The following is a 20046-nucleotide window of genomic DNA, read 5'->3' on the forward strand; positions in this document are numbered from 1 at the left end:
TGATAAGAGCGATCATCACTTTTCTTCTATTTCTTTTCAAAAACAAAGAACAATGAAAGCTAAATATCCAGGTTAGGATGAGCACTGGATTTCCATTTTTTTAGTTTTTAACTTCATCAGAGTCGTATGTAATTCCTAAAACATTGTAATATCTTCTGTTTCAAATGAAGTCTTAATGTGAATAAGTTGATTATAGAACTTAATAAAAGAAAGTCAGTCTGGAATTTTTTTCATATTTCATAATTTAGCAAGCCAAGCATTTAGACTTGGCCCTGGCAGAATACAAAGTTCTTAAAAAATATTGTTGCAAATGTTTTATTTTTTTTTGTTTCTGCAATTATATATTACATTGTTTCTCACTTTCATTTTAATTATAGATGAGATATTGTTTTTAGACACAAAGATCATGTGTTCATGCAGGTTTTTAAATTGTGTACTTGATATATCAAAGAATAAAAACATATTCATGTACTTATGTATATCTAGGGTTTAAATCAGATTAACTTATTACTTGTACAATAATGAAACTCTTGCTTACATGATGGTACTGGAAAAATCTTTTTTATTAAGTTATGTGCAATCTCCAACTTCACAAAAGTTTTATCCTGTGTGCATGCATATTTGCAATAGGAGGGGGGGTCATGATTTTCCCATTTTGCCTCTGTTTCCCATCATGGAGAACTTTATTTTTCTCCATTTTAATGCACAGAAAAAAATTGGGCAGCTAAATTTGCTGCGCACAGTGGAGAAAAATGAAAGTGAAGAGATCAGACACAGATTCAACGTTTACAGAGTATTTTGGAAAAAAAACCCAACAAAAATCAACAGATTTTACTACATGAAGCTGCAAATTGCTTATAGCCACCATGCACTGTCATCTCTACTAATTGTTGGCACACTAAGTGAACACTGTTATGAGTAGTCAGCTAGTTTTTATAATTGCCCAATCATGTTTTATTGTTGTTTAGTCTTATATAAAACTTGTGTAATTTTAAGGGGTCTTTCAGATCTCCATATTTTACTTACTTTACTTATTTCTGTGTTGACTGTTATTAGACAATTTAAATAACAACTGTTTATACATTTAACGTTTTCCAAATAAGTAGATGCTACAAATATAGTAATATACTACTTCAATTAATACAATGCTTGTACCAAATCAAAGTGGCAGGTTTTGGTATATTCAATTTTTGTTAAATGCCTAATTTTATTATCACATTTTTTATATCTAATAGGTACACACTGTTCTTGCAAAATACAGCTGTGAAAATACTGATCATTATTTAATAAAGGTTTGCAGTTGCATGCCTGTGTGGACAGGGCATGTTTTAATTTGATAGGAATTGCTGTATCAACTATTAACAATAACTTGAAGTTTTAGTTTATGTATAATAATAAGAGTTGAATGCTATTTTTTTATTTCTTTATGTGAAAAAGCTCCACTTGGAAAAAGAGGCTGGAAGATGTTTTATGTTACTTTAAGAGACATGGTGCTCTACTTGCACAAGGTAAGAATGAAGGCTGGAAGATGTTTTATGTTACTCTACGAGACATGGTGCTCTACTTGCACAAGGTAAGAATGAAGGCTGGAAGATGTTTTATGTTACTTTAAGAGACTTGGTGCTCTACTTGCACAAGGTAAGAATGAAGGCTGGAAGATGTTTTATGTTACTTTAAGAGACTTGGTGCTCTACTTGCACAAGGTAAGAATGAAGGCTGGAAGATGTTTTATGTTACTTTAAGAGACATGGTGCTCTACTTGCACAAGGTAAGAATGAAGGCTGGAAGATGTTTTATGTTACTCTAAGAGACATGGTGCTCTACTTGCACAAGGTAAGAATGAAGGCTGGAAGATGTTTTATGTTACTCTACGAGACATGGTGCTCTACTTGCACAAGGTAAGAATGGATTAGAACATCAAAACATAGAAAGCTCATTCTTTAAGCAACTTTAAACTTTGTAGTGCAAACTGGAGAGTTCTGTTCATTGTTAAAAGGAGAAATAAAACAACCTATTACACTAGAAAACACAGTTGGCTTTATTTAAGCCAACATTTTACTATTACGGCTTCACTGGAGCAAACAAGATACTTTGCCAACTGATTTAGGCTTGTGCAAAAGACTTTAAAGACTCAAATTATTTTGAAATCTTTTTATATAAGCCTAAATCAGTAGGCAGTTATCTTGTTCACCTCAATGAAGCCTTACAATGAAATTCTGGCTTAAATAAAACCAATTAAAACTCATTTATGTTTCAGTTAATGACAATGCTTTCTTTTCATATGCATTCACAGAAGTTTGTATAACACTTTTCTCTTAAGTATATAATTACACACAGAATATGTTGCTTATTAAAATAAACTCAAAATATTTTAATACAATTCTAAATTGAGGTGATCAAACTTTCTTTTATTGTAAATACTTGATCTGTTTTCATTGCTACAGAATTTAATTCAAACAAATAATTTAGTAATACTTTAAAGGCTAGGATTAAAATTATAGTATTTTCCATTTTTAAATATTAGGCCCCTTAAAAATTTAAATGTTCAAAAAATTTTTTTTGAAAATTACTTCACCCACAATTTGTGACTTGATCATTGAAAAATTTCTAAACTATTTTATAAGCTTTCATATCATCAGAACAACTAGCATAGGTTTTTCACTTTTGATTGTTGTATTGCTTAGACTGAGGTTAAAAGAGTCCAAAACCAGTACAAAAACTAGAATTAATTTTGATACAACTTCACGAGTGATTGTTAAAGTTGACCCATTTTGGTAAGGATAAATGCTGTCTTAGTGTAAATTTGGCCAGAAACTTAAATGTTTCAGCATAAATAATAACCAGATGTGTATTAGTAAGTGTAGTAAGAGACAAAATAACAAGATAGTCTCTACAACATATGATAAAAGGAGAAGGTAACATCCAAATCACCATTTTTAAGATCATAGGCAATATGATCTTTTCTAATCAAACACAAAAAAAAAACCCACAAAGCTTTCTTATTATCATTGTAATCTTTATGGAAACTTTGTTCTCTCTCTTCCTTTTCACTGTTATGGTCACATCGACATTGGCATAATGTATTGCACTTGAAACACTTGTAAGTACAAGAAGCATGGAAATGCCTTGTGATGTTTAAATAGTGTTCTGCATTTGTTTTTAACACTTTAAAACAGTGAACAGCAAAAAACGTAAGAAAACAAACTATTGACCAGCAAATGGAAAATATTTATCTAAGGAAGGGCACAAAGAATATTGAATATATAAATATATATATATATACCCCCCCTTCCTGAAGAAAGCTACTGACATTTCATTTTCACAGAATTGAAGCCTTTTTCACCAACTACTATTCTACTATATTTTTACCTAAGTTGAAACATTTTCAAATGTTGTATACTAGCTTGGTCCATGGCTAACTAATAAATCTATGATTAAATACAAATGAATGTTACATTCTAGTTTTAATTTACAAAATATTAAATAAAAATACTGGTGGAAAAATATAAATAAAAATTCTTTTATTGATCACTACTGGATAACTTCTCACAGTTTGCTTTAGTTTTAAGATTTTGCTTCACATAGTGATTACAGGATTGTGTTTTGAACCATTTCTTGACATTGAAATAAAATAATAGTGTGTTTTTTAATAATATATAAGAAGTTAAAAACCTTATATGTTTTCACTAAAACAATAATTATATTTCAAGCTGAGCAAGCATCTAATGATTGACTAAAAAGTTCTAAGCTTAGTTAAGGAAATACCCTTCATATAAATATGTAGAATTATCTTTTCATGGTTCAGTAAATTTGAAGCATTTTCTTTCTAACAGTCTGAACTCACTTAATTAAGAGAGGATTTTTTATACACTTTCTTGAGTGTTTTCAAAAAACTGAGAACATTCTAATAGTTGTGTACACATACATGCAGTCATATCTGCTTTCTTAATTCTTCATAAATTAGGATTATTTGCATATATTGGAAGAGTAGAGCCAGCTTTATTTTATTTTTCATTTTTATATTTTTGAACCTGTGTAAATTATTTTAATTTTTTCTCCAAAAAAACTTGGACTTTTTAAGTTTGAATAAGCTTTAATTTTTGTTCTCAGAATAGAAAACAGTTGAACTCACTTAATTAAGAGAGGATTTTTTATACACTTTCTTGAGTGTTTTCAAAAAACTGAGAACATTCTAATAGTTGTGTACACATACATGCAGTCATATCTGCTTTCTTAATTCTTCATAAATTAGGATTATTTGCATATATTGGAAGAGTAGAGCCAGCTTTATTTTATTTTTCATTTTTATATTTTTGAACCTGTGTAAATTATTTTAATTTTTTCTCCAAAAAAACTTGGACTTTTTAAGTTTGAATAAGCTTTAATTTTTGTTCTCAGAATAGAAAACAGTTTAGTTTTAAGACATTTCTTGGTTGCATTTGATACCCATATAGTCTTCGTTGCTTAAAGAAAACAACAGAATTATGTAACTTGTGAGCCGAGAGTATAAAATTCACATCTATATATCATAATAGTTAAAACATGTTTGAGTATGATTAATTTTCATGTTTTTTTCTTTAATTGTGAATTATTTCTCCAGCTCGTATAGAATATCATTTAAAATGCCATTTTAATATCAAGTATTTACAGCTTTTTGAATGATAAAATGGTTTGAAATGAAAAGCTGTGATTGTGATTTCACACATCTTCAGGTAATGTTTTTGTACTAAACACTGCTTTCTGGAGCTTTATTCCACTTCCCATTTATGATTAGAGTGTTTTTGAGATGTTGCACCTTCTTTCAGAATCATTTAGGATAAATAGTTGAGAATAATTCCAGTTGAATGTTTGAACTAAATCATCAGTGCAATATAGTGGTAGGAAACTAGTAATTGTGTCTGATTTTGTTGTTTGATAAAGAATGTAAATATAAACTTATGATTTTATTACATTATATCTGATGTTTTGTTTCATTTTGAGATTTTTTTTTTTTTACAACTTAGATTTTACCACAGAATGAGCAATGATACATTAGTCATCAGTTTTGTTCTCATGCTGCTATTATACTCCTAGTTTCTGAATGTTGGATTAGTTTGGCTGATAAATTTCTAACATTTATATTTTAAAATATATAAGTACTTTCTCAAATTAAAACCATACAGTTTTATTTTTACCCTTAAATCCATTGTTAAAGTTCAATGTAGTTGAGAACAGGAGTAATTATTTTAGGTTCTGAAATTTTCCAGTATTTAGTAATTAAGTCTTAAAGTTTTCATATTCCAAAAACTTTTAAGTGTATGGGATTGTAAGCTTGGGCATTTTCATTATTCATCTCGTCATGTGTTTCAGCTGACTCACATTTTATATGCCAAGTGGATTCATTTGATATATAAAACTCCTCCATTTTTTTTTATAGTGTTCTACAAATAAAACCAGAGTGCCTGTTTTTCATATTTTACTGCATGTCCTAATAAAGAAGTGGAAAACAGTAGTACTTATTGTAATTTATTTCAATGTTAGCACTTTTTTGAAAGGTTACACTTAGAATGAAACTTTGCTATGATTTGTTAACTTTATTGTAGTAAAGAAAATTAAAAAAAAAAAACTGCAACACTCAAATACATTCACGTCATCCAACAGTTTAGAAATTAGTTTTAATGCTATAAAATACAAATTTGACTCATTTACCTTTTACAACGACAGGATGAACATGGATTCAAAAGGAATCAACTGTATGACAGTCTCCATAATGCTATTCGAATGCACCACTGTTTGGCTACAAAAGCCCTAGATTATACAAAGAAACAGCATGTCTTCCGACTTCATACTGCTGACCAAGCTGAATATCTTTTTCAAACAAGGTATGCTAATAAATATGATGTTTAAACCTACAGAAAGACATTTTGAAATTCTGAAGTGTTTTATGAAATGTTTGTGAGTTCATAGATGTTATATATTTAAAGAAATATCAAATTTGTTAATTAGCTAAAGGAATATTCAAGTATTACTGTTACTCTTTTGCCCAAGATTGTTTCAGAATTATGACTTGTGTCTAATACACTGTGCAAAAGAGCAGGATGTCTTAGTGTTAGAGATGTATAATGTCATTATCTTTGTGAATACTTGACTTTCTTAGAATATTAGCTTTCTTTATAGGTTTCTTAAACTTTTTTCTTACCTCAGTTTTGTGTAATTTGTGATCAACATTAAATGTGTTAGCACTGAAGAACAAGATCACAGAATTTTGTCCTGACAACTGAATGTTTCAAGCAGCAAATAATGATGGTGAGTTTTACCAACTGACTCTTAATATGTGGGGATAATATGTATGATATTCACATTTCTAAGCTGATGAGAGCTGTTATTATTTGTTATTACAATCGCTGCCTAATAATCATGGTGTCAAATGTCAGGTAATAGATTTCAAGCAGAAACTTACTGGTACAGTTTAATGATAGTAATATAAATGTTTTGGTATAGTGACTCAAAAGAACTTCAAAGTTGGATTGATACCATCAATTTCGTAGCTGCCAGTCTTTCAGCAGCTCCTCTTCCAATTGCAGTGGGCTCTCAGAACAAATTTCAGCGCCCTCTAATGCCAGTCAGTCATACTAAATCAAATCTGGTAAGTCTTGAAAATGTAGAAATAGTTTTTCGTTGCATTACAATGAAAAAAAATTATTAAAATTGCATTTCTTAAGAATTTCTTGGTCAAATTAAATTAGCCATTCTTGTTATATGCAAATAATGATATGAAGAATATTGTCTTTGTTTTCAATCTTAAGTGTTGGTTTTATGGATGTGTGTCTGCTCTCAATCGGTCAATCACACTGAGTCAAATGTATCTACATAAATCTTGCTTTTTAAAAAATAATTCATTTTCACTTTTACTACTTAAGTCAGACACAGTGCACTTAAATTCTAATTTTCTGATCATTCACATGCTTTTAGTTAGATCTACTGACTGAGAGTTATTACTTGCTAATCTGTGTTTTGTGAACTTAATCTACTTAGTTCTTAATTCTTTAAACATTGATTACCTGTAGTGAGTAAATACAAGTCAAGTACACTGTTCCTGCTCTGTTCCTGTGAAAAACAAATGAGACTTTACATTGAAAGTGTTTACAACCAGACATTTTCAATAAATTAAGCTTATTTCATAATTGTATGCAGATATACAAAACTATCATGTGTAAATCTTTGAAATTCTTGGTTGTGGGGACTTTTGCATGTTTTTCATGAACAATTCTTTAAAATGCTTGTAATGTACAGATCTTGATTCTGTAATAATGTTGTTATTTGCTTTCAGATTTAGTATTTAAAGTATTTTGAACTCGTGTTTGTAATATAATCTCCACGTAGCTTTATGAGACATACTTTATGAGTCAGTCGTAGTAGTATCCTTTATTTTATTGTGGTAATCCATTACCAACTACTTCAGACAAGTTAAACAGTTTTTTGTAGTAATGTTGCTAGTAAAATTTAGTTTTGTGTTGTGTTAGTCTTATGCTAGCAAGTTAAACAACCAAATTTAATAAATATTGTTTTGTAATTTTGTCTTCTGTCATTATTGCAACCAAATTTGAACTTCTAAAGTATATGAGATATAGTGTTTTGTCAGCTAGCTGCAATTTCATTAAAATTATTGAGTTGTGTGATAAAGCCTGTCTAGATGATTGAAAAGCATAAGATTAAATCATTTTTTGTAGCAGGTGAAAGGTGTTATTGTAATACATTGCTTTATGAAACAAATGTGTAAGAAATCAGCTTTAGTATAACACTTTACAAGGTATGAAAAAACGTTTCCTCCAATAGCTATTTTTTTAATCTTTTTATATTTCACAGGTCTAAAATATTACAATTTGCATGTTTCACATGAAAAATGTGGTTTCTGAGATTTGTGAAAACTTTTTTAGAATTTAAGTGTTAGATTCTGATTTGATGCTGGGAAAATTCCCAACAACACTTAGCTGAATATCTGAAATATCATTAAGAACAGATGCTAAGCCTATTTCCATCCTTAAATCTAATCAAATAATAATGAGATTAAAAAAACAAAACTGGCAAAATTACATATGTTTGATAGCTTGTAAAAAGATTTGTGTCATGATGCTATGCAACTCAACTTACACAAATCACCCTGTTACATATGTTTGAGAGCTGGTAACAAGATTTCTGTCGTAATTATATAGGACTGGAGTTACATCTCTCCCTTTGGGCTCACTACTTCCACTATGTACAAGTTACCCAGATTTATTTCTTTTTAATTTCACATTCATGTTGAATATTGTTCATATAATTTTACACCTTTCATTCATGAAGAGTGGCCTTTATTTCTTTTAGCATTGCCATACATGATTAAAACATTTTTATGGTAGTGAAACTAGGTAAAATTTTAAACTGTTGCCAGTGAAGTTTAGCATATTTATGTAACTCGTTAATTAAGTGTTTATTATCAAAGGTTGACAATTCATGTCTCATTCTGTGCAGGTAGCTCTTGAGTAGCTTTATGTAAAATTTGAAACAAAATGTTTCTCATTCTTATTAGTCATTTTGTTTTTCAGTAATGACTCAAGTAGCTGCTAAAGAAAGAAAGAAACAACCAAATGCTGATATAATGAGATCTTGCATATGAAACTAGTATATTTTAATTGTATTAAAATAAGTAAATAATTTTCTTAATCTCTTACATTTTTTGGGCCTTTTTTCCCTGCTAAATTATCTCAAAATATTCCAGAATATTTCAAAATATCCCACTGCCATCCCAAGTTTCATTGCATTTTGAATAATATTGAATTACTGTAGTTGTCCTAAATATTTTAAAATTATAATGATGTCAGTCCTGTTGGCTTTTTCTTGTGTGTAGTAAGAATAAGTATTAATATTAAGTGTGTAGTAATAAGTAAGTAAAGTATTCTTTGAAGAAATGACCATGTCTCTGGTTTACTGTATGACTCTGTCCAAACATCATTTTACAGTTTTTTACATTTCCTTGTTCATTTAAAATATATCTATTCCACTCACATTAGTGACCAGAAATATGATAGTTTTTGTTCAGTCTTGTAACAGTCTGTATTTTAAACTCTAGTTACCTGTAAAACTCATAATTTTATCTTTAACAGAGGGAACAACTCCAAGACCAAGAGAACCACATTGTCTGGTTAGAGAAAGAACTTGAAGAGCACTTGGCTCACACTCCTGAGAAAGGTGCCAAATCTCGCATTATTCATGATTTTGTTGAAAAAGAAGCATACTTACAGACTGAGGTAAGAACTGTAGTCAAAATTGTTCTTAGTGCAGTTTGAAAATCTCATCTCTTTTTCTGGCTGGAATCATAGCTGTATTTTACTAACCCATCTATTCTCTAGCTAGATTAACCTTAATTACCAACTTGTTTTTATATCACGTACAGAGTCAAATTATTAAGTGATATTTTGTTGTTGTTTTGCCTGTAAAAACATCTAATGTGAAGAACTAATTATAATAAAATTTCAGTTAATTTGCATTGCTCATTATCTTTGTAAAATAAATAAAGAACCTCAACAACAGTAGAATTCATTGCAATAATAATGGTAGTTTTGTTTACATGCACACACAATACATTAAGGAACGAGTTTCTGCTGAAAAGTTATTCTATGGTAAGAATAAAAGTTCCATGTATTCTATGACACTGATTTAAGAAGTGTATGATATGTCTTTTCTTTCCAAAATGTATAATTCTGTTAATGAAACAAAAAATTACAGTACTGCATGTATATGTTATACAGGATCAGGTATGGCCTTGGGTGTTTAGGTGCTTGACTTGCAATCTGAGGGTTGTGAGTTTGAATCCCTGTCACCAAACATTCATTCTATGTGGTTGCTGACTGGGCTAGCCACCCAGGTGTAAAACATTTGGCTTACAACAATATTAGCCAACCCAAAACTACTTGTAATGAAGGTTAGAAAATAAAATTATATATGAGAAATTATAAATGTCTTTAACATAAAAGTTTGCTATTCTGCAAAAGCATAATTGGAGGTGATGAAGTATGTTGAAAAGATTTTCAGTAGAAAATTAATGTGGCAAAAGTTTCAGCTGAAACTGAATATATAAGATTAATCAGTTTTATAATCATATATTTTAACATATATTTATTTGTTAAATAACACTTTATTTGTTTCTTATGTAGTAATCAAAAAATAATGTGTGTGTGTGTGTGTGTACAAATAGTTTACTTTTTACATTGTATTTTTGCAAAGAGAAACTGACTCATCTCATTTCATAATTTGGATTATAGCTATTATGCCATATTGACTTATTTCAAGAAAAAATGGAAATTAAAGTTCTTATGTGTAAAACATTTCTACTGAACTATGTTTTAATCATTTCTTACAGCTAAAAAGATACAGGACTTATGCCTTTCTGCTACGATCCAAAATGGCTCAATTTCCAGAACTCGAACCTTCACTTGTAGAGACATCAATTGGTGAAGTCGAGGAACCTCATGAGAGGGTAGATCGTTCTCAGACTCTTCCTTCTACTCCTCCTGGAGGTCGACCTTCAGGAAAACGCTCCTTACCAGATAGATACAGTTATCGTGCTGCTATCTATAGAAACAGCACCAAAGATGATTGTGGCTAATGAAACATAATACCAAGAAATTGAAGAGAACAAAATAGTGTACTTAGGCTTTAAATGATACCCAAATTAACTATATTAAAAAACAGTGTGACATTTATACATGTATATATATATGTATATATATATATATATATATATATTTGAGAATCTGCCTTGATAGAAAAAACAATCCCTAAACTTGGCAATACAAACAAAATAGAGGCCTAAAACTAACAGAAATTTAAAGAGCCTGATATTTTTGTTTAACCAGATATTTAGGAAATAATTTCAAAGGAATAATGTGTAAACATATTAAAACCTACTTGATGAAAAAGGGTATCGTGTAAAAAGAATTCATCTAGTGTACAGATCTGCTCTCCATGAGAAGCATTCACTTCATGGTTTATCTCTGGTATATACAAACTTGAAAATGTCAGTGAAAATAAAACAAACCAAAGCCTTGGAAACAAAGAGAAGTTACTAACAGTGTTGTCCTACATTATAAAACAATTCTAACAACTCATTTGAACCTTTCTGATTAACAGAAAGTGTTTCGACTCCTTGCCTTCTTTATGTGTTTGCAACATAGTTTATATGAACCACAGAAGAAGAAGAGAAAATCCATATAAATTTGTATATCAACAGCATATAAAGTTAATATGAAGAGTCAAAGCAGAGAGTTCCATTTCTCTGAATATTGTTGCAAATATCATCTCCTTTCTAGTGGCAGCTAATTTTGTGTCTGGCCTTGTCCAGTGAAGAGTTTACTGATTTTCCTCTTATACCTGTCTGATGGGGTTATTTACTTGCCTATTGTGGCAGATAAGGGCTAATAATGAAGAATTTTTCCTTCTTAATCCAAAATATTTGAAGGTCCAGGTTTCACCTCAGTCAGAATTTTCTGACTTGCCTTAGTGGAAATTTTTTTTCTTCTCACAGATTAAGATTTAAAATTATCCAAACTGAATTTTTAAGTATCTGTAGCATTAGTATTCATGGTTAGAAATAGCCTGTCCTTAAAGACAAGCAAATATGTAATTTCATTAGGTTACAGTATGTGCAGACAATAGTCTGGAATACATCAGTAGAAAAATATAACCTCAAGTATGTTCTTATTATTGTATTTTTTCTTTCATTATAGTGTAATCTTTCACATTTCTTCATTCTGTATATCTTCTGTTATTACTATTATTTATTTTCATTGATTCTCAACAGCTTATCAATAAGAATATTACTGTTCTGTAATGCTCACTTAAAGATTTGTGCTAATAATTTCAATATTTTTTTTCAACCTACTGTTAAATCTTAAGTGAGGGGAAAACAGTTGTGTATTTTGTTTAAGAAAAGTTTGTTTTTTTGTGTTATGTTACTGAAGTTGAATAGAAGTAGCATGTTCACATGCTGGCAAGTTCATTTCTGATGTCATAGACTGTGGTGTTGAAAGGATTTATTATTTCGTATATTTACACAAGAAGCTGATTTTTTAATATATATTTATCTTTATTACGTAGTGCGTGATTGCAGCAGCTTCATGATGACCATTGTGAGTAACCAAGACACACATTAGTTTTCATTGTTTATGTTGAAACATTTTAATGTTTGTTCCATTTATGTGTGTATAATAAGTAATGTCATTTTATTAGGATACTGATATTCTAATAAACATCTTTACACATACACACTTATATAATTACATTTAATAGTGTTTGTGTAGAAAATACAAGTTTGGTTGTTCTTTTTGGAATAAGGTTATTGTGTTATTACATGTGAAAAAAAAATTATGACTTTAGTAGAGCAGGAAAGTTTCAAAATAAGATTGAATTTCCTAAATCGTGAGTAAAAGTTCACTATCACTACAAAATATTCATTATAATTTAGGTGCCTGAAAATTATGACGTGTGTTGTAAGGCAGTTTCGGAGGAAATCTTTGAGATTTCATATTATCAGTTTCTTTGTAAACGTTATGGCAGGTATTGTTTTTATCTGAAATTTTAGGTTTTGTACAAAGTTACTAGTCGTAATCAATTACTGGATCTATTTTTGTTAGTATTTCTTTGTTCATTGTTTGTGGTTGCTTCTACATAATTCTGCTTTCTATAGAAGTCATTTTGATACATTTTTGGTAACAACTTCAATATTTTCTCTGCTTATTAGTTTTATTCCATTGTGAGTAAATTGGCATATTTTAGAAACTTTTAAGATTTTTTTTAAAGATTGAATAGAAAGAGAGCAGTATTTTTATTTGTTTTTACAAAATATTTACACATATTACATAAATAGGTGGCCAAAACTTATAAAAATGGCTGTATTGACTGAAAAAATGTTTGTTTTTCATTTTTGGTCTTATGTTTGCCTGATGTTATTTTGCTTGTAACAAGATTTGTCTCTGAAGGCTTTCTTAGAAATATTTCCTGAATTTATTATTTTTTGGGAATTATAGACTTAAACTAATATCTATGCTTGAAGTTTTTTATGTGAAAATTATACCATTCCATGTTAGCAAACACAAATGACTCAAGTTTGATTTTATGAGTGTAAGATGTGTTTCTGTTGGGATTTCTTGAGTTATTTATTATTTGGACAAACTAAAAAACCATAAGGTCATTTCCACTGAATGATTATTTTATAAGGTTTCATTATCTTCATAAAAGATTTAACAGCAATTTAAAAAATTATCACAATACACTTATGTTTCTCTGTGGTGTTTTTTTTTAGCAACTTTGACTCTTTTATTACACATGGCTTAAAAACTTGGCTTTTAGGTTTCATTAAAGCTCTTAAGAGTTTGATGTTGGAGTTAATTTTTTTTTCTCATTCAAATAATAACCAAGCTTAACAAACATTCCTAAGGTTTTCAGAACAGGTATATAAAGGGTTCTTTTTTCAAAATAACATGCTGTATTATATAATGCACTGTACATTTCAAATGTCTTTGCTTTTAAAAACCTTGAAAACTTAATGATAATTACTAAATATGTGCTGTTATGTTCTTTAACTCTGAAATGTTTTCATAGCTATTGCATTTTTTTTTTTTTATGAAGATTTTGTAGAGTTATAAGACACTATCTTTAGTCTATACTTTATTGGCAGCTTTGAAGTAACAAATAATCAAAATAAGTGCAGCAAAATATTTTTAATTTAATGATAATTGTGATAATATTTGTATCTATTATTGCAACCACATGTTTGAAATGATTATTTAGAACTTATAATTCACTTGTCAAACTTGCTTTCATTTTCAGTTATGTTGTACGATTTATCAGTTTTGATCTTATGTGATTTCCTAGTATCATGAGTAATTAATATGGTTGTTGGTATCATGAAAACCCAGATGTTTGTGTTCCATAACATATTCAAAATCTACAAACATCTATTTTAGGTGACATATTTTATACGCAAGTTAGCTAAAGTCACTTTTTTATATTTTCTTCACTTCTTTAAAATAAACAATTAGTTCTCATTCTAAAGTCATGATTCATATTGAAATTGTAAGTATAAATTTTTTTCTCTCATTGACTGAAATACAAATATATTTCAGCCTGATAAGCCTAAGTATTATGAATCATTTTGAAATCTAAACATAAATTTATTTGAAAAAATGTAAACCTTGTTTTTGGAATTTCTATCAAAATGACAATAGCAAAACTTCAAAATCAAGGAAAGGCAAACTGTAGAGCAGGAACATTGCAAATAGTGGGAAAGTTTTGTTTTGTCTTCATTGTTCCAAAGGAATTAAGAAGGAAAATGTTAACAAATAGAAAAGGTTAAGAGAGATGGTATTGGCTCTTTTTTATTTTTATTATTATTATAGAAATAAACCATAAAAAGATGGTTTTATTCAAATTCAGAGACTCCTTAAATCTTTGTTGAGTCACTTAGCTGGACTCATTTTGAAGAAAGTGGTTAATTTCCTGTTGTATTTCCCTTGTTTGTTGGTAAGAAAAATGACCATGGCTAATTTCAAAGCATTATCAGATAAGCTTTCTTGTATCAAACTAATCAGTAGAAATGAAACTTAATAACAGTTGTGTTAATGTATCTCAAGACAGCTGGTGTGGGTATTAAAACGTCTGGGTATTGTGGCAATCAGAATTTTTATCTCTGTAACATACCCAAAATACAACCATTATACCATTAATAAAAGTTTTAATATCCATACCAGCTAGCTGTCTTGGGATACATTTTTACTTTAAGTGGGTTTCTTGTCAACACGAAAAGTTGTATTAGTTCTTATGATGGTTGCAATGTGAATTTGCGTAATGAAAGAATTTATCTTCTGCAAGTGTGTCCTGTTTGAAAACCTAATACTCCTACATGTTATTTAATTGCAATGCAGTAATGTACTACATGAGAATATATTACATATTCAGTTGATAAAGATATAAAATATTAATATATGGCTATGCATTTTAGTGTTGTTACCTCTAATACAGGGAGAACCAATGGTAAAATATGGTGAACAAGGAATAAACAGCATATGGAAAAAAAATTGGCAAAATTTTCTTCAATTACTATTTGATAATGTTATGAAGAGGGTTTTAGGTACCTAGTAATTAATAAAAGCTAAATTACTAGAATGAATTTTTGATAATCTATGAGGATAACATCTAATCTCATAGATTATCAAAACTAATTCTAATCTCTATGACATTAGATGTTATCCTGACGCATATTCATATCTGAAATCTTCTCTTATTTCTTGACCAAATCTTCAAAACCCTTTGTATAATGGGGTAACTTCTATGTAGTTTGCATATAAGATGTTTTTTCCAAAATATTTTTTTTGCAGCTTTTGGGTATGTTACAGAGAAAAAAATTCTAGTTGCTACAATACTCAAAACAGCTTGATAAAAACATTTCCAAGTTTAACCTTCAATGACTATGCTTACTGTTTATATGTTACTGGTTTATAGACATTTTGGACTTCATATAATGTATATGGATGTTAGTGGAAGTTTTCATTTGATATTCCAGATGTCAAGTTCTGATTTAAAATTGAGTATAAGTTTAGAAGTGGCAAAAATTATTGATTAATACTTGAAACAAAATATTGTGCAGAAGTCTAGAATATGTATGTGATTGATAATTCAAGTGTTTCATGAAAGTATTCTAATGGGTTAGTATTTGTATAGTATTTTAAGCATTTACAGTAATTTGGTTGCATAAAATATAAGATTTGTTTACTTTTCTTTTGACATGTTTCTGGTGAAAGTATTCTTATTAGTCAGTATATCTTAGGCAGTAAAGACAGGTTAATTTCTTTGTAAGTTTTTTTAATTTAGAGAAAAAGTATTGAAATTTTAGACTTGAAAAAATATTCATTTACTTCCCACATACCTTAATTAAGAACATTTAAAAACGAGATATACTTTATTAGCATATTGAAGAATAATAATAATACTTTATTAGAATCAGTAAAAATATGTGCTTATAGGATAAAACTTTCAAAATAATAGGGAATAGTCGGTGGAGACTTTCATGTTATGTTGCTTTCAGTGATGTAGACAACAGCTTATTAATAACAGCTGAAACTCTTTAGTTTGGCCTTCTGTGGTCTGGCACATTTTGAATCTGCTTCTATTAGTTTGCAAATTGGCCAAGAGAATGGCACTGTTAGCATCTCCAAGGTTCCAGGTTTATTTACATCTGAAGTCAAGTGTTTTGGTTATACATTGCTCTTTTAGCTTATATTTTACCTTTATTTTAAACCTATGTTGTGTCTTCCAAGAAACCAAGAGTTGTGGAAGGTGATGCTAGTGCTCTTTTAAACCTTATTCTACCTTTTATGACAGAGCAATAAGTAAGTAAAGAAATCTGGCAAACTTAGGGATAAGACATATGTTTATGTTAGGGGTTCTTAAGGAACAAATCCTGTGGTCTAGCATTTTCTGTAATCTGGTTCTTGTCAGGTCCCACTGGTATCAGAGTAAAGAGTTTCAACTGTATTAAGGTTTGCACAATTGTCCTAAAAAAGTAAACTCTATAATAAGGAGAGATTTTAATTTTGCTGTTTTTACCTTTATATCTGAAAGTTGTATATAACATGCATTTCTGATGAGAACATTGTTTTCAGTATAATAATGTCCATATAGTTTCAAATTTTCACATTTACATGCTCCATCAGAAAATATTTAAATTAATGAAAACTATTAAGTTTATTATTACATGTTTTATTTTCAGAATTATAGCAGATAACTTTGTAATACAGAGGAAACTTTTCAACATTTTATATATAATGCTTTGGAAAAATGTTTACATTTTCCCTTTAACATGTGTACTGAAATGATTATTCTTTGGAAGGTTGAGCATAGCGTTTTTAGCTACAATTTTCCTTTGTTTTTCCTTCATAATATTTAGTCAGTATTAACTAGAATACTTTTTCTGGTAGTATTAAGGTTAATCTAAGCTCAAATAATACATATCACAGATAGGTTGTCAAACAGCTAATCAGTGCTATAAGTTCCTGCTATCAGATTCTACCAAAATCTATTTGTTTAGGAACTTTCACGTTCACTCTAATCTACGTGTTCATTAGCAATCTAGGTATTGTTAAAGAAGAAATTTATCTCTAAAAATTCTTTTCTTGAAAAACATGTTTATTGGCAAATCAGCCTTTCATTGTCTTCCAAGAAGCCATGAGGTAAAAACGAATCAATTGTGTTTTGATTTTTCATTACATAAAATACAAAATATATTGAAGAAAAAAGCCAATCACAATTCAGTTGTTTCTACAAAACTTTTAAAAAGACTATTTTCATTCTTAGGAAATTAGTTTTCATATTTACAATGAAAGTGTAAAAATAAGGTGTTTAAAAGTAATTGTCCCTTTTCAGAAATATATAAAATTTTTTGAAACCCTTCAGTTTTAAACCATCTCATCATGGCAAGATGTGAGAAATTCACATAAGGATTTTAGGTGAATATAAAATAAACAACTGAACATTAAATAAGTTTGTTTTATAAGTTTCAAGATGTATAGCGTGAAACTGGATATTTTTTCAATACATATAATTTGGTTAATTTTCTAACTTATAATTATTCCTCTTATGTATAAGAAAGGCATGGAATGTGGTGGCAGTACTAGCAGCACGAGTTAAGACATTTACAGAAATAGAAAATACCAATGTTTCCCGTCGATGCTTTTTTACCATATTTTAACGTGTTTATCCAATGCTGAGTAAGTAATTTAATGAATTTTCTAAAGCCAGCCCTTGTTTACAAATAATCAGTCCTAGTGTGAATGAAATGTGTTATCTTTGGTTTAAGATTAATTATATCTCAATACGTTTTAAGTAAACAGTTTATTTGGTTTAAATGTATTTTTACACAATGTCTTGAAGATAAAATGAACTGCATCTCAAACTACTTCCAATGGATACTAAGAATGTTTTAATTAAGTTCGCTAGATTTGGTTTATTGTATCGTATATATTTTTGTTTAAAAAACGAGGAATGTTATGAAAATAGGGCGTAATAGCAGCCCAGTTTTAAAATATTTTAAGGTTTAGATATGCTTGGTTTCAAACAGATAGCCCGATGTGGCTTTGCTATAAGAAAACACACACACACAAACAACCTCATGTTGATGTATATACATATGGTGAAGTGTTCAATGTTTTAGGTTAGTTAGGATTAGCTTATCCCAGAAAACATGGAGTGTAGAAGAGGCGAAAAAAGCCCAATTTGTAAACAAAAAGTTCGTGTTTAGGTTTGTTGTTTTATTACATATTATAAGATTTAAAATATGAATTAAGCAGTATTAAGCATTTGCTCTAGTATCTTTCCTTATTTCTTAGAATTTATCTACTTCATGTATATGACGGATGTGGAAAAGTGCACGCGACTTTATATTATTGGCTGATTTCACTATGACAAGAAACGGAGATGATTATATTCCAAGTAGCTAGCTATCAGCATACACGTTAATTTTTATTGTTTTTTGTTGTTTTGAAATGATTTAACTAATTGTTTATATTAACTGTCATAGATATTTAATATAATTTCTTGAAGAAATAGATTTAAATTAGTATTTCACTGAAATAGTTAAGATAGGAATGGCGAATGTTTGATTTCTCGGTAAAACAAAGAAACGTTTAATTTTAGTTTCTGAAGTAATATAACTAATTACTCGCCAACAATTTTCTATCCAAAGTGTAACCAAACGCTTTAACTTGTGATTTGTGTAATTGTTTGATTTACAACAGTAGACAGCTCACAGCTATAAACGTCCCAAATGTAAAATTAATTTATTGTTAAATACCTTAGATGACACTTGAAGGTTTGAAAACTGTTAAAATTTAAGTTTATAACGCTATTAAACTGTATAAGTTATTAACATTAATTAATCTAAGTGACAAAAATGAACTATGTGCATGTAACGATTGACAAATTATTTTATAGTAGAGTACCATATAATGGTGTTTCAAAAATATTTTGTTTAAAAACTAGGAAACTTCAAATTATAATTTTTAGTTGTATGTGAAGGGAAAGAAAATAAACATGATTTATGATGTTCGAAATCATTAAATGAATGTGCGAAATAAATGTTATATTAAAAATATGTAAAGAACGGCAGTTGTATATTTTCATACTAGATATGCTATGTTTCTGGGTAGCAAACAAAAAAAGTAATCGACACATACACAGTATGTGATGAAATGTTGAATTGTTTACATTTGCCAAATGCAGTTGATTTATGAAAACGGAAACTAGCAGTGGTAGTAAACGGATATAAAGAGTAACTTAGAAATTGCAAGTTTTAGAATTTGTTTTTAGATTAGTATATTCCTATTTCTCGTGCTATTTTGTGCCAAGTTAAAATGCGCAACAAAATTTTGCGAATAGCTTATTTTAGTCGCCATGTTTATCCGTATACTTTGATATACAGCTGTTTATGATTATTTTTAGGCTTATTTTATATTGTGCGCTATTCTCTTTTGAGCGATTTGTCGTTTTTGTACATAACTAGTAACATTGACAATGCCTTGCGCTAGAAAAAAAGTACGTCGCTTATATCATAGGCTCATAGCAGTGTTGTTCAGTAAAGTTTAAACGCTCAGGGTTTTATTCTAAACATTTGATTGGAAATGGTGAGAAAGAGAAGCATTATGGCCACTGGTAGGGCCAAGAGTACCTAATATTAAGTAGTTTTAGAGTGAAATTGTTGATAAAAGTGAAAATTATTGGAATGCTGCCTACATTTTGGTGAAATAAAATAATTGAGAACAGTTCTTTGTCAGTCTCTTTTTATATTTTTGGGGCAAGTCAAATTTTTAATTTATTGTAGTTAACAGTTCAGTGAATAATTGAAGACTGTCAAAGAGTCACATGTATACATACCTATTCCTGTGACGTAAAAGGAGGGCACAGGATAATCTTGGCAGAAATGTACAACCCCCCCCTCCCCATCGTACTGTGAGTACATTATAAGAACGACAGCTAGTT

At 29.3% G+C, this 20046-nt stretch overlaps 1 protein-coding gene across 13 annotated transcripts in view; it reads left to right on the plus strand.

Annotated features, from left to right (window-relative positions):
- The window catches only part of LOC143246287 (uncharacterized), a 106013-nt gene extending 86187 nt beyond the window's left edge, over nt 1-19826 (plus strand). For 12 of the 13 annotated variants that reach the window (XM_076492746.1, XM_076492745.1, XM_076492752.1 and 9 more), the window contains 6 exons: nt 1438-1508; nt 5704-5861; nt 6481-6625; nt 9123-9266; nt 10379-12146; nt 18399-19826. In XM_076492746.1, the coding sequence (XP_076348861.1) occupies nt 1438-1508; nt 5704-5861; nt 6481-6625; nt 9123-9266; nt 10379-10624 (764 nt within the window). In that variant the 3' untranslated portion in view covers nt 10625-12146; nt 18399-19826. The other variant, XM_076492757.1, reaches the window with a different exon arrangement.
- Nucleotides 19827-20046: the final 220 nt, after the last annotated feature.

This window comes from Tachypleus tridentatus, chromosome 3, assembly GCF_004210375.1.
Source record: "Tachypleus tridentatus isolate NWPU-2018 chromosome 3, ASM421037v1, whole genome shotgun sequence".
In the NCBI taxonomy this organism is placed as follows: domain Eukaryota; kingdom Metazoa; phylum Arthropoda; class Merostomata; order Xiphosura; family Limulidae; genus Tachypleus; species Tachypleus tridentatus.